General features: G+C 35.2%; 1 protein-coding gene across 1 annotated transcript in view; it reads left to right on the top strand.

The window, feature by feature from the left end:
* Positions 1-15,863, top strand: part of LOC150098711 (putative thiopurine S-methyltransferase) — a 41,596-nt gene that overhangs the window by 17,446 nt on the left and 8,287 nt on the right. The window contains exons 6-7 of the mRNA XM_090405217.1: positions 11,897-11,971; positions 13,256-13,341. Of these exons, the coding sequence (XP_090261343.1) occupies positions 11,897-11,971; positions 13,256-13,341 (161 nt within the window). The remainder of the gene's footprint in view (positions 1-11,896; positions 11,972-13,255; positions 13,342-15,863) is intronic.

The raw sequence follows: 15,863 nt of genomic DNA, 5'->3' as shown, positions 1-15,863 counted from the left end.
ATTTTTTAAAAATATGATTCATTTCCTAATAAGTGAACTCAATAAAGGAACAGTGATTCTGCCTAATAATGGGAACAGTGCTCCCCTGTGCTGTAAAACCAGTTTTCTTCTAGTAATATAGGGAAGCAATTTGTTACTTAGTGCTCTTATAATTTTTTTTCCTTCGTAGGCGTGACTTCTGGTTGTTTTTTAGTGGAATATTTCACATAAAACATTTTTGCAGATTTCATAGAGTGTGGCGATTTGGCTGGAAGTGCAATGTTTTAAAGCATCATTTGCTTGTTTGGGAGAGGAATGAGATAAGTACTTGATGAGATATTCATAGCGTTTGAGTCTATCAGCCATTCAGGGATAAACATTGCATCGGGTTCTTCTCCTGGCAAAATCCGTGACCTTAAGCATAAAATATCAGGTGTTTCCTGTCTAAAGTCTAAAACTAAATATGAGCGGGATTCCCGTGTTGTATCTTTATAAATTAGTTCGTTTGTCCTGGAAATACTTGGGAAGCTAAATAAGAAAACTGTAGAGTCTCAGGGATTTTTAAAAGCAATAACATAATGGCTATTGAGAGAAATTGTCCAAAAATGTGTTCCTTTACAGAATAAATTTTGTGTCAGTAGAATGATACCGAGGTTACGGTGATGTGAACCTTTTATGAAAACATCATAAAAGGTTCTTATATGCTGTCCTTAGCCTGGTGAACCAAATCATCGATTATGAGTAAATTTCTCACATTTGAATCAAATTCAGGTAACCTCAAAACATTCATGAATTCTATGTTGGTAAATTTTTTAAATTTATCCTGATTTTCACTATAACAGTAAACGATTTGCTCCAGTGGTGGTTTGATTAGTTGATTACAATGTTCTATGAGAGACAACACAAATGTTGTTTTTCCTGACTGAGTAGCTCTGGAAATAATGCATGTAAATGGATGTATGAACATAGCGAAAATGATAACATAATTAGACTGTGATTATTTTATATAATTAGAGATCATGTAAAAACATATAGATACTTGTTTTTAATATAAAAAAAATATATCCCCTTCAAGATTTTTTTATCACAGTCACCATGTAATCATACCAAGACGAATTTTTTTTCTTTTTAAATTCTAAGAAAAAAAAAGCTATTGTGGAATAATAGTAACAATAACAGTGATGTGAAAACTGCACAAGAGAAGGGCGACACTGCAAATTATCGTGTTGGGAAACAATCATGGATTTTTACCTACCAGGTAGAATGTTGTTTAGTTTTCTGTCCCATAGATGGCATCTTTTACTTATGGGGTATGTGATTGTAAGGAATTATCCTTTAAAATACCCATAGGGAAAAGTGCATGTGTCTGTTTACACTATGCGCTTCGCAAAAGTGAATCCAAATCTTTTTGTTACGGAGGTCAATTTGAGTTGACTACTCCATTTGTCTGTATGGACAGAAAATGGTACAGGAATTTGGATGTTTTGTGGCTCACCCCTTACTGTTGTTATCATAGATTCCAGATTAATATCATAGATTCCAGATTAATATCTTTGCAAATGTTCCATGACCTCATATAACATTATTCTGCCATAGGCAGCTACAAATGAGGAGATGACAGCATTCCCTTTCCTATTTTCAGACTCGGTGCCTCCAATAGGAGAGTAGGCAACCATCATTTGCTCTTCTGAAACTAGCCTGGCATCTTGGATAATTTTACTGTTATCTAAAAACAGTTCTACTAGGTCTTCATGAGAGGAAATCACCCAGGTCTGAGTTCTGAACATTCTCATACCAAGCCTTCCCATAGGGAATTCAAACAAAGCTTTGCAAGTGAACGTTTACCAGGATTTTTGCTAATGTGTTCACTATTTAACATAATACCTTCCCTTAGCAAAAACTCATCCTGATAAGACTGTTGGTTTTGACCTTCAGGCCATCCAGATGCTTCCTGTTTCAGCTTCAGAAAGGTATTAATGTAGTGAGCAAAGAAGTTTTCTTCACCTTCAAATTTTTGAGAAAAATGCCACACCTCATAAAATTCTAAAACTTTATAACCGTGAGCATTAGCTAAATCTAATTCTGGAGTGCACCAAAAACCTGTAAAAGATCGGTCCATATGAGAGCAAAATGGGGCCATTTCAGAAGCCTACTTTCCACACAGGGGGAAGATTAATTTTTCGTTCACTGTGATGGGCAAAACTGGTAAAAAGAGATCGGTAGGTGCTTCCATTTTTGCATGGCAAATACCAAAGTATACCCCAGGAGAATAGTCGAAATTATCGAGAATAACTTTGGGATGCCTCATAGGAAATACATGGTATTTCATTACCCATGGATAAAGGCTATTGAAGTTCAAATAGTGAATAACTTCCCTTTCTGACTGAGTTTTGTAATACAATTTGTAGCGGTCGGTTCTGCCACCATGCAGATCACTACAAGGTAAAATGGGATCTGGAATATTAAGAGCAGCAATAATGTTTTTCAAGGCTGTGTTTTCAGAAATTTCTGTATTAAATTGGCATTCCCAAATTGAGATCACGTCATATCCTTTGCTACGAAAATAGTTTTCACAATCCTTCATTTGCTCAAAAAGGAAAATCATGTCGTTATTTCTGTATGGTTGGAATGTACTTGGTCTGTAACATTTTTGACATTATGAATTCTATGGCTGCTTCCATGATGGAAGAGCCATAGAATTCATATAAAAAGCTTCCACATTTCCCATAAACAAAATAAGGTCTGATGCGGACTTCTCCCCCACAGAATGTGCATGTTGTATGGTTATGTTGTTCTGTTGTCCTTGCCATTTGAGCCAAGCCAAAGCCTTTCAACTTTGCACATTTGACCCTATATAACCCCGAGAAGGAAGTATCACTAAAGTGTTAGGTTTCAAGAAGTTTTGGAGAAATACTCTCAAACATACTCCTGCAATTGTAATGTCATGGCGAAAGGGATCAATCTGGGTGAGCTGTATGGAGAGAGTGTGAAAAGTATTGCAACTGTCATGCAAAACATGCATGTCATCTTCTGTATAAGCTAAACGTTCTGCTTTCAGACAGTATTCAGTATCTGGCCGATTTTCGTACCAAGTCTCAAACTCTGTACGAGTTTCTTTGTTCATAAATTCCGGCTGGAAATAAGATTTTTTGGGGATGACTCCACGATAATCCAGAGAATCGAATGTGTGAAATTTATTAGGAAAGAAACCCTTATGAACTTCTGGGAGATCGAACATGACTGGTAGTTTCCTAAGAGCAACACTAATGTAGGAAAACCTGCAATTTCACTTCTTCAAGGTCAGTATGGTAATCTCATTGCCAGCGATAAGCATCATATGAGTATACTCATAGTTGGCTTGTGCAGAGCATATACTATCTATGAGAATGCACAGTTTTGATGCTAGCTCCACAAGCCAAACATTTTCACTTCTTCAAGGTCAGTACAGTAATCTCGTTGCCGGTGGTAAGCGTCATATGAGTATACTCGTAGCTGGCTTGTGTAGCTGGTTTACCAACTACGAGGATACTCATAGTTGGCAGCGAACATGTTAATGGGTCATAATAGATAGCAAGAGTTGGAAAGTTTTTGAAAAAAGATATTGCAAAATAAAATACCCATCAAAACCACGAATATTTTCGTAATTTGGTTTGACAGGCTGAAGGATCCTACCATCTCGATCCCTTTTCATGATATTCTTTAGAGAAAACAACTCATCTAGGAACTGACCCACAGTGTTTTCACCCCAGAACTCGCGTTCGTGACTGCCGAAATCAACTATACATAAGACTGGTACATGACGATGATTTTTAGAAATTGTTTCTGTGTCAAAAATCATAGAAACCTGCTTATTTGAGACCTCCGATTTTTGAACAAAACACATCTGTTTTGGGTGAACTAAGTTGCAGTGGCGGCAGAAATTTTCAGGTGGACAGACGTGGGTTTTATCTGTAGAAAAAGTAGCCAAGCACTGTCTGCGACGATGGAGTTTTGAACAAATATTATTTTGTATGTGCAAATTCAGACAATCTTCGCCATAGAAAAATCTATTGCATGACTCACACAAAAGAAGGTTCTGCACACTCTGAATGGTGTTTGTGCGACAACAGATGCATACATTTATACATCTATGCATCTGCATTTGGATAGATTGAATGTTTTCAAACATCTGGAGCAATAATAGGAACTCCCAAACAGAGCTGGCACACTATGCACAAAATCATAATGAGAGCTGCGGTATAAAAGACAGGTCTGTTTTTTGACCTTTGGTCCCTGAAGCACTACAGAAAAATGAGCATCACCCGAAAAAATTATCATCTGGTATTTCGGAGTCAAATGCTTTTGAAAGAGACTTGCTTCTGGAATACCACAAGAAATGAGCAGAACCCCTGCAATTTTTTGGAGAGTTCAAGCCCTCTTGGTTTGCATCTTTTTACAATCTTACTGCACTTGTCTGTATGTTTGGGCATCATAAGTGTGTGCAGAAACACCCAGAACAAATGCTCAGGCCATGCAAAGATTGCCTTTGTTGGTAATTTCCACAATGGCTTTTTTATTTTCACAAATTCATCCAGGCTAAGCAGCATTCTTCTTTTTACATTGGATCTGCCTCCACCATTGTTACTGATTTTAATAAGTACAATATCAATAGTAAGATCATTTGCCAAAAGAAACTCATGTTTCAATTGGGCAACAGCATAAAATGCATCAACTATCCTTTGGATAGTTAATTCAGAAAGCAACATGAATGGTAAGTTAATATTGCTTTATAAACTGGTTGCACTAACGCCCAACCAAACGTGAGAAAAAGTTCCTAAACTCGATAAACGCTGAATGATCTCATTAAGCATATCTAGAAACATTTCAAAAACACACTCTGGGGATAGGAGTCAAGATCATGAAATCGAATATGATACTCCATTTGATGAGTTTGATATTTGATAGAATTACGTGATCGGCCCACTGAAACAGTATAAAAATCCCTGTAGAGTGAGGGTCAATAGTGGTAGAAGAGCTTTTAGTTTCACATTCAGAATGTAAAAATTGTGGGTGATCAGGAGAGCTTCCAGCCACACCAGCAAGAGAAACACGTGCATTAACGTCATGACCTGTGTGTTGTTGTTCATTTTCACTTACAGATGAATCTGTTAAATCAACTTTGACAATAACTGGTGCATGATTATGCACAATGCCATCACTAACAAACCGAATGACTATAAAAAATTACTTTCTAGATTCAGAAATCTCTTTTATAAATAAATGTTAATCATGATAAAGTGATTTTGCAATTGCATCACTATGCGATCCTTTCACTAACACAATTTTACTAAACATCACCCTCAAAATCTTTCCAAAAAACCCTAACAAGCAAACAAACAAAAATAATAATGACTTATGGACATTTCACTTAACACAAAACCAGTTTGAAGCATTTTCATGAACATGGTTTTAATCCATTGCAAATCCACCTTATAAACTTATATATTAAAAACTTAGACCTTAAAAAAAAATACTTTCTAAATTTCAGATAAATCTTACTCATCATAATGTGTTTTTGCAATTTCGACACTACCCGATGCTTTCATTAACAATTTTACTAAATATCTTTCAATATCCTTTCCCAATCAATAACAACCAAAAAAAAAAAAAAAAATATATATATATATATATATATGACTACTACTATTAACTCGGAGGTAGGATATGTTCATTTTAATATAAACTGACTAAAAACCCGAGAATTATAACAAATTGAGATTTATTTGAAAACGCAACATGTTTTCAAATCGGAATTGACTTCATCAGGCATTAAGAACATAAAAAGCTATTAAAAGACACTGAAAAAAAAACAAAAAAAACATTGAGACACTCTAAACCTATACAATTATAAAGTTATGATATTCCACTGTAAATTACAGTTATTATGAACTTGAACTATAGTCCGTGTGTTGAAGTTGTATTGTAGTCACTAATGTAGTCACTAAAAAAATTCAAATAATGTTAATATATTCTAATGATATTGCCATAAAAACGATATAAAATTAACCTACATTTTCTCCAGAAAATACTCATTTCAGAACTACCAACTTCTGAATGCATACAGATATTCCAAATACTAGAAAGACAACGGGAAGCACAGACCCCATTTGTCTATTTATAAAAAATAAGAACCAATGGAAAGCTAATAACGGCAATATGTGACATCAAATAACTTATTTGTCATCGATCACATGAGGTCAAATTGCAAACCTTTGCTACCCAACAGTAGTGTAATCAATTCCTGTATTGAAAACAATTTGTCACATCAAAAATCATGAGTAATGTACAATCCTTGGAAAAATTTTACCTTTGAAGAAACCGCGATATATCTTTGAAAGGAAGTGATTCGAATAATTTAGTTCTCATCATCACATGAGGGCAAATTGCAAACCTTTGCTACCCAATACTAGTGTAAACATTTAGTCACATCAGAAATCATGAGTGATGCACAACCCTGAGAAAAATTTTTACCTTTGAAGAAACCGCGATATGTCTATGAAAGGAAGTGATTATTTATTACAAATGTCTAACTAATGTTCCCAAGCTCTGAACAAAATATGACCGGATATGTGTCACTCAGTTATCTACAAACAAGTCTAATGAAAATTAACAGTGGGAAAATAATTCACACACAGTTTATTTATTTATTTTAATCAGTTATTCTAGTTATAATATGTAGTTCACTGAATTTTAAAAGTAAAATAGAAAATAACCAATCATTTGAAAAAAAGAACCAAATAAAAAAAATCCACATTGAGAGATGGGAAATTACAGATCGCTGGCAGATATATTAGTCAGGAAAAGACAGTTTGAGGTTACGCTCACCACCTTGGGAATAAAAACACAGTATGACCCAATGCTAAGGAATTAACAGTGTACCAAACGGACAGAAAATCTAAGGAACAAAAGACAAATAGCCTTTCAGATTATTACAGAAATTTAATTCTTTCAAGATTGTGTTTTTGTGTGCATGTGTTCTGCTGTGGATAAAAATTCAACTATTTTGGAATATCTATTTGCATTAAGAAGAATAATTCTGGAAAGACTATAAGTAAATTTACATTATCATTAGAATTTCTAGACTACATATAAAAAAGTTATTGTAAGCTTTTAAGTCTCCGTTTATTTTTAGTTTCTTTTTTTTAAATGCCATTTGTTTTTTTCTCTTCATGTAAACTAAAAAAACACCATTACCCAAACATTTGTAAACAAGATAACGTTAATTCGAAAAAGAGGTTGTCATTTGCCAATAATCTTTTAGTGATGTTACCTCCAACTGATAGTAATAACTTCGGAGCAAAAAAAAGTGTATGTTTGAGGGACACCAGCATATAATTAAATTATTCAGAAAAGCCTAATCACTGCCGCCATCACGACTCTACTCTAAGAATTCCCACCCTTTAACAGGAAAGAAATATGTATTGGAAAATTAGTACAGCCATCTATAGACAACCAAAGATAAAACATGAAGACAATGATGAATGTGTGCCACATTGGGAAAATTCCAAGATATCTAATCTCAAAAACATCACCCACAATTTCATTGGCAAACCAAAACACCATATGATATCACACAGAGATATATGTTCCCTGGAAATTTCCAAACACATATTCTTATCTCTAAATATCACCCACAATACTAATGCAAACCCAACACAACACGTAATGTCCCTGACAGAAGGGGGGCCCCAGCGAAATTCCAAACGTTCCAAAATGTATCTTATCACTATCCATCACCCATAATAACATATGCAAACCATTTACTTATCTACAACTCATAACAATACACATCCTAGACACTGACGTCGCTTACCCCCATTCACCCTACCCCTGTTTTGTTCATAGTATCACCAATCACGACACGAATCCTTATCCACTAATAATATCTTCCTTTTCCATTCAAAACAATAACGTCACTTATTTACAACTAACAATTATGTCACTTATTTACAACTAACAAATTACGTCACTTCTCTTCATCTGAAAACAACACACACTTACGACAGGATTCCTTATCTTATCTTGATCTTGATCTTGTCAGAAGTGTCCCACCAATCACGACACGATTCCTTATCCACTAATATATCTCCCTTTTCCATTCAAAACAATAACGTCACTTATTTACAACTAACAAATGACGTCACTTATCTACATCTGATAATAACAAACATTCACGACACTATTCCTTATCTTATCTTGATCTTGTTCAAAGTGCCTCACCAATCTCGGCACGAATCCTTATCGCTACCAACACCCATAATTCCATACGCGAACAAAACAAACAACGACGTCACCCACACACACAGATGGTCACCAGAAAAATTCAAAACATTCCAAACTCATAACATCACACAAACAATGACGTCATCAAATGAACTACCAATCACGTCACGATTCCGTATCTTATCTTGATCTTGATGTTATCAGAAGTGCCCCTACTACTACTACTGGGGCAATCTTCCTGAAAGTGGCGAAAGCCTTCGATAAAGTGTGGCACAAAGGCCTCATCCACAAACTAATAACAGAAAAATACTCACTAAACCTCATCCAAATCATAGACTCCTATCTGAAAGACCAAAAATTTCAAGTGAAACTGCATGGCCTCAGATCCTCTGCAAGAAGTATCTTAGCAGGTGTCCTATCAATGCTCCCTTCTATCACCACTGCTCTGCAATATTTACATCTCAGACGTCCCAAACACTCCATCAACCATCATGGCTTTTCATGCAGATGACAACGATACTAGCCAGATCACTCAGGCTACACCTAACCACACAACGGATACAAAATGCAGCAAGAAATCTTGAAAAATGGTTTCAAAAATGGAGAATAGACGTCGATTCAGATAAGAGCACGGCCATATTCTTTACAAGGAAGAAAGCAAACTACCACAGAGCAGTCACAATGTTCAATACTGATATCCCATGGCAAAAAAAGCAGTGAAATACCTGGGAATCAAACTAGATAACCTACTCAACTTCAACTCCCACATCTCTCATGCCTGCAACAAAGCTAACTCAGTAATAGGTCAACTCTACCCTCTACTCAACCGAAGAAGCAAAGTCAGTCCAGAAAACAAACTAAGAATATACAAAGCAATCGTCAGACCCACATTAACTTATGGTTCACCAGCGTGGAGCCACACCTCCTCTAGCAACATCAAAAGATTACAAATAATCCAAACCAAATGCCTCCAAATGATATTTGATGCCCCATGGTTTATAAGGAACATTATCCACCATCAAGACGGAAACCTGCCAGACATACCTACGTTTCTCTTCCAGATAGCATCCAAGTACTTTGCTCAGGCATCACTCCATCCCAACCAACTCATTCGTGAGTCATCAGATTACGATGAAAAAGACAGATGGAAACACAAACGTCCAAAGGCGGCTCTGATCACAGATTGAAATAATTCTACACAGCCCTAATTAGGGCGAGCCAGGCGCTCAAAAATTTCTTTCATTAAATAATTAAAAGTATCGTTTATGGGATAAAAATCCAAAGGATCGATGTCCATCTTGCTATAGAAGTTAACAGTTAACTGCTACATTATAAACAGTCATGACAGTGGTTCCACTTTTGCAACGTGTTCTAACATTTTTTTTTTTTTCTGTGAGGATAAATGAGGATGTATGCGTTTTTATGTTATTTCACATGAAGCCAATTCATCGCTAGATTTCAGTTACTATGTATTATCTTATATAATTAATATATTACAACATGTAATATATATATATATATATATATATATATATATATATATATATATATATATATATATATATATATATATATATATATATATATATATATATATATATATATATATATATATATATATATATATATATATATAATGCCAAACGTAGCATATCAGGCAATTTCTTACCTTTCAATCATAACAGCGCAATTCATAGAAATTGACGCTCTTTATTTGTTTTTGAATGAATCCATTTCCAAAATCGGACTCTTTCCCTTCCAACGGGCAGTTCGTTAACATGGCAGTCTACGGGAGACCGGAGCGGACGCATTTTTACGTGAGAGGTATAGTTCGCCCACCGATTAGAGATCTTTCGACACTTCTGCGCATCTCAGAAAAAGGAGAACCCATTCCGACGATAGGGTAATCAGTCCGTATTGTGGGATGAGTTGTTTATTATTATAGGTCGGAAAATTAACTTCTCTTTTATGATTATTGTAGTTAACTATGTTGCTTGTATAACAGTTGGAAAATTTTACCTATAAAGCACGCGATTCCGCGTGTTGGCGACCAATTCGGACGTTCTTCATTTCTTTCTCCCTTTCAGCATGAATCGACCGAAAGGGGGATGAAACGGAAGTTACGCCAAGTTGACGTCGTCGTGACGTGAAACTCTGCTGCCATCTCAGCGACGATGACTGCCCGACCATAGCTTTTAGCGGTTCCCGTATCTCGTACAGGAACTTGCGCCAGACCGTTGGTTAGGTTAGGTTAGGTTTGGTTTGGTCATCCATAGACTTACATGTAAAAAGGACGACCGTTCATCTGGAAAGAGTTCCTAACAAAATATCAATTTATTCAAAAATTAAGCATTTTCTGAAATTGCGCGAACTTCCCAACGTTCCTTAAAAGCATACAAAAAGTAAGATATTGTCGGCGGTGAATTTTGGAAATTTTGTCGCTGAATGACCCAAAGTAACTGTAACCTAAAATTCAATAAAATGGTTGTTCTTTGCCTATTCTTCTTTAAATTTTCTGTTTGACCCCTTTTCTTATATTTATTAACACAATAAATGAAGTAATTGCAGCCACAAAAATTGTTAACCACTTGAGATAAAAATAGAGCTGACACGTATACAGCTTTATTAATAATTTTATGTGTCAACTATATCACTAATATTTAGTTTGATCAAATGATAGCAAAAATGTTATATTTCTAATAGTCATTTCATTAAAATACTGTGTATCGAAAACGACAGAAGCACTAAAACATTGATTGCCCATATTGTTATGTTCCTGTGCTGTTAGAAAGTCGTATCTAAAAATATCTAAACCACAGTCTTAGATGAGCTACACGAATGTGTGTGTGTGTGTGGGGGGGGGTGCGTGGGTACATGTGCACCTTATTATTCTTCATTAAGCGTTGTGCCAATTCGCTTTAGGTGGTCTGTATCTGTTTGTTTGTTTTCATTCATTTTACTTTGTTTTAGTTTGTTCTCCACATTTTTATGCACCTTTTTTTTTTCCCTTCAGATAATGCGCTTTCCTTCAGTCCTTGCTTCAAAATAAACAATCTCTGCATTACTGACAGCGTATCAGGTTGTGTTTTTCGATCATTCATTTGAGAACTTGCTGAACTTTTGGATGGGATAAAGGAGGACTTATATCACAGATATCCAGTCCTTATAATCTTAGCAAAGTTTTTAACCTACACGTATGTTCCTTAAATTAATCATTGTAAATGATATCATTTGTGGTAGATAGACTGGACTGTACTCGTCTTTCAATCTTCGTGAAAGTTAAATGGGTGGAGAGGGGAATCAGTGTCCAAATTGTGTTCAAAGGTTGTGTTCTTCTTCTGTTTGTGTGAATGAATTGTCTCTGGCCTTTCACCGTCCGTACCTGTGCTAAGCACTAAAGTCCGTAATATCGATTTCTCCGGAAGGCTTGTCCGTGCAAACCGAACATCTTTCTAAACACTGGCGTGGTTATAATTTTTCAACACAGTATATTATAGTTATAATTGAATATTGCTAAAATTTAAAACGAGCATTCGTCTGAATTTAATTAAAAATAAATGTTAATTATAGTTACAATGTACATTATTATGATTTCTTATTGAATACGTATGCAAATCTGTATGGATTCTGCTTATATTTTTCGATTATTCATCAGAGAAATTGCCGGACTTATGGATGGTGTATGGGATAAAGGAGGGGTAGGAACTGTCGAGAAAGAAAATAGAAAAGAGTAAGTTTTATTATTGAGTAAAATTTTGAATTTTAAATTTTCTATTATTTTAAAATAAAATATTATTTATTTTATTTTTATTTTAATTCTTTAATATTATTATTATTTTGTCTTCTGTCCATCTATCTAATTACATATAATACAGTTGCTAGGAACAATATGATTTAAAGTTCGTCAGCTTTAGTAAAATTTTTCAGTATATCGATATAGTAGTTACATTATGGGAAACCATTAAAAATATGCCTAGCAGTGGCGGCCGGTGAAAATTTTAAGTGGGGGTGCTGCATATACAAAATTTAAAAAAAAAAAAAAAAAATATATATATATATATATATATATATATATATATATATATATATATATATATATATTCCTAATCAGTAACAATTTATTAATAAATAAATTTACATATTAAAATTTGCTTTATTAAAAATATTTCGCCCCCACCACGAACAAACACCAATAATAAAAGTTCCGTATCTCACAGAAATAACGCGTGCATGCATACAATTTATCTGTAAGCGACACTGTCCAAACGAGCAATGCCGGGATCACTTGTAACATACAATGACAAGCGCAAACGAATATCGAAGAGTCTAGCTGCAATTGGCCGAATGTGATAATTCCGAAACTGCATGTGTTTCGTAATCTAAAGCGTTAATCGAACAATTCCAATTGTTAACTATTCAATCTATGTCAAAACATAAGCTGTAACCTTTAACATGTTGTATTGCATTTATATAATGTTGTAAGCATTGTTATTATTTATAAACACAAACAAAATTTAATTTTTTCATTTTTTCCTTGGGGGGGTGCTGCAGTGTCGGTAGTGCTTATGTACGAGCCGCCACTGATACCTAGTGCATATTACATGGGATCTTATGACAACTTGCAGGGTCAGTCATTGTTAATCGCAAACTTGGTAGGTTGCCTACGGACGTTAGATACCCCAACATATTATATACATCGTTAATGACTCTACAGTTTTATGATGCAGTCCTATACTATATATGCATGTAACAAGATTTTGTCGGAGGCTCTTCAAAGGTTTCGTTGCTCTTACCTACAGCTGTGGTTTTGCAATACGTTATTTACACTACTGGTGAAGTCGTAGTCAAAATCGATTTCCATTCCAAATCGAGTAAACATTGTCGTGTGTACACATGTACAACACAAATCGAATGCTTACGCATTGTTAAATATGAGTTAAATATTTTTTTCATATTTTTAATAAAATAAACTTAGGAAAAGAAAGAAATAATTTTCAGAAGTCTAATTTTTCAGATATGTAAAGATACTTCTATCCCTTTTGGCTCCTGATTTTCGATATCTTTTACTGTGTTTTGAATATAAAGACTGGTTTTTTTCAGGTGAGTTTTTTTTTTTAATTTAAATTGTTTCCTTTCCGAAAATTTTTAATTTTTGATTTATTTCCAATTACTAAAAAGGCATTGCAAAACCCTAAAAGCCTATCCACTATGTAATGCTAGCGTCTTTACTAAATAGAAAAATAGATTAAAAAAAAAAAAAAAGAAATACAAAATCTCTATTTTGTACAGTAAGTACAATTTCATTGTTACACTTTGTACAACTTTTTCCTCTTTCAAGTCGCATTTTAACAACAATTCAAACATTAAATCATTGCCTTCTATTTTTAAATAAGATTTTGAATTTTTTTCCCTCCTCATTGAAGGCATAGATAAAATTTCAAATTAGGGATTTTCACAAAAATTATAGTCAAAGGAAAACCACGATAATTAGTACTTTGTTGAATCCCCTTAGCTTTTTATGACCGTTCGTAAACGGTTGAGTATGTTTACTAGCGGATCACAGTTTTTTTTTTTTTCTTTGTTAATCAAAATATACCCATATAGTCAGTAGACTAGAAATAAGTCCACTCTTCTCTTGGGGCAACGTCTCGAAGAAGTTTCTTCATAATTCCCCACAAATTCCAATGGGGCTTAAATCTGGTGAGTTTGCTTGCCAAGGAATTACATTGATTTGCCTTTCTTTGAACCATCCAGTAGTCGTCTTGGAAGTGTAACAAAAAAAAAAAAGGAATCTTAATGAAAAAGGAAATCATAACCCTTCCGATGCGAGTAACATGAAGTGCTCAAGAATTTCTTGGTACATTTTGGAATTGACTCTTTCGTACACAGTCTATTTCGTACACAATACGCAGTCTACCTGACCCTCTGCGATCATGCAAACCCACACCATGACAGAGGTTGCAAATTTCACCGAACGTTAGATGCATTCTTTATCAAATGCTTGTTGCTTAAGACGCCAAACACATATCCCTTGATGACCATCGGGACAACAAACACACCTTCATCACTAAAAAAAGTACCTTTTTCCAGTCCTGTAGACCCACAACAGTCTTTGCTTACATCATCACACTGTAGCTGTCGCTTGAAATTCATAAGCGGCTTCGTCTTAGGGATACGTGAAGTCGTCTCAACGTTTTAGATTTAGACACATTCACACCTAGTTCTTTCCATCTCCTGGGATGTACCTGTGAAATACCCTATACTTCGGAAGCGGTTTTTCTTTACGATATCTTCAATCTCTTCTCGTCTCTTGATCTAATTATTACCTTTCGACTGCTATAGCAGTGATTATTTTGAAAACTGTGGTTATTAGAATACTGTCTCCATACTTTACTCACGCTTGCTTGAGAACATTTCAATGCCTTAGCTATAAACTATTGAGTTTGGCCTTCTTTGTGTAGAGATACCATACGAAACTTCTTAGCTTTCGATATGTCACTCGCTCGACCCATGTTTAGCAACTGATTAACCGAAATCCATGCGCATACAATTCCTCACACACTAGTCAGTCCCGCAGCTACTGAAATATATATCACTTCTATGCTCTCCTCAAAACCAATGGAAAAAATTTGGAATATTCTAATATTTTGACCCAAGTTAAAAATTATCCTAATTTTGTGAATATTTTCAAATAACAGTTTTCTTATAATTTATATTATATTTTTATGTGTTTACATGGTTATATAATCTACAAAGTACGCAGATTTAGATGATGATGATTCATGTTTGGTGATAGTTATTTTATATGCAATAAATTAGAATTCCAAATCATTCAACACATTTTCTTTGATTATTCTATTTTTTTATTTTTTTATTCGGAGGTGCACTGCACTGCAATCTGCTTACACTCCCAAATGATGATGTGAGTACTACACATACCGGCCACTGAATTAGAAACCTTTACACAAATGTACATAGACTTCCCCTACTCAACGTATATGAAAAATTGCATGGAAAGAAGTTAATAGATATCCCATAGTAGCATCGTACCATGTAATAACGAGTCACGTGTTTGCAGCCAGTATAAATTGCTGAAACATGCTGCTTCCAAGTCAGTGCAACTGTGTCCAGGTGAAATGGCTGCTAGAAGGGAACTGACGGAGTTTGAGAGGCGTTGTGATAGGATGCCATGTTACAGGCCCATCTGTTCGGCAGGTGTTTGACAAATTCGACCATCCTAGGTCAACGATCGGTGATACCGTACTGAAACGGAAGCACAGGGAGTTCGCTGCAAGTGCTACCCAGAGTAAACGGCGAACCACCCACACCGAACGTGATCCTAGGGTGCTATGAAGAATAATATGTAAAACCCGCTATTAATCGGCCAACACGTTGAATGTCGAGTTCCAGGCATCGACTGGAACACGAATCTATACAAAAACATTCAGAACTGAGGCTCACCACATGGGTTGTGACTCTGAGTCCTACACTTGCATATTGCGATCTTACCATTTCCATGGTAGGACCGCAATATGCAAGCCCCACATTACTCAAACTAACAACGTCGTCTTCAGTGTTACAAAGAGCGTCTACAGTGACATACCAATACCGAGCAGATGAAC

This window comes from Typopeltis vanoorti, chromosome 15 (assembly GCF_054136105.1).
Source record: "Typopeltis vanoorti isolate ZY-2024b chromosome 15, IOZ_Tvanoo_1.0, whole genome shotgun sequence".
NCBI classification, from domain to species: domain Eukaryota; kingdom Metazoa; phylum Arthropoda; class Arachnida; order Uropygi; family Thelyphonidae; genus Typopeltis; species Typopeltis vanoorti.
This window is presented reverse-complemented; position numbering and strand designations above follow the sequence as displayed.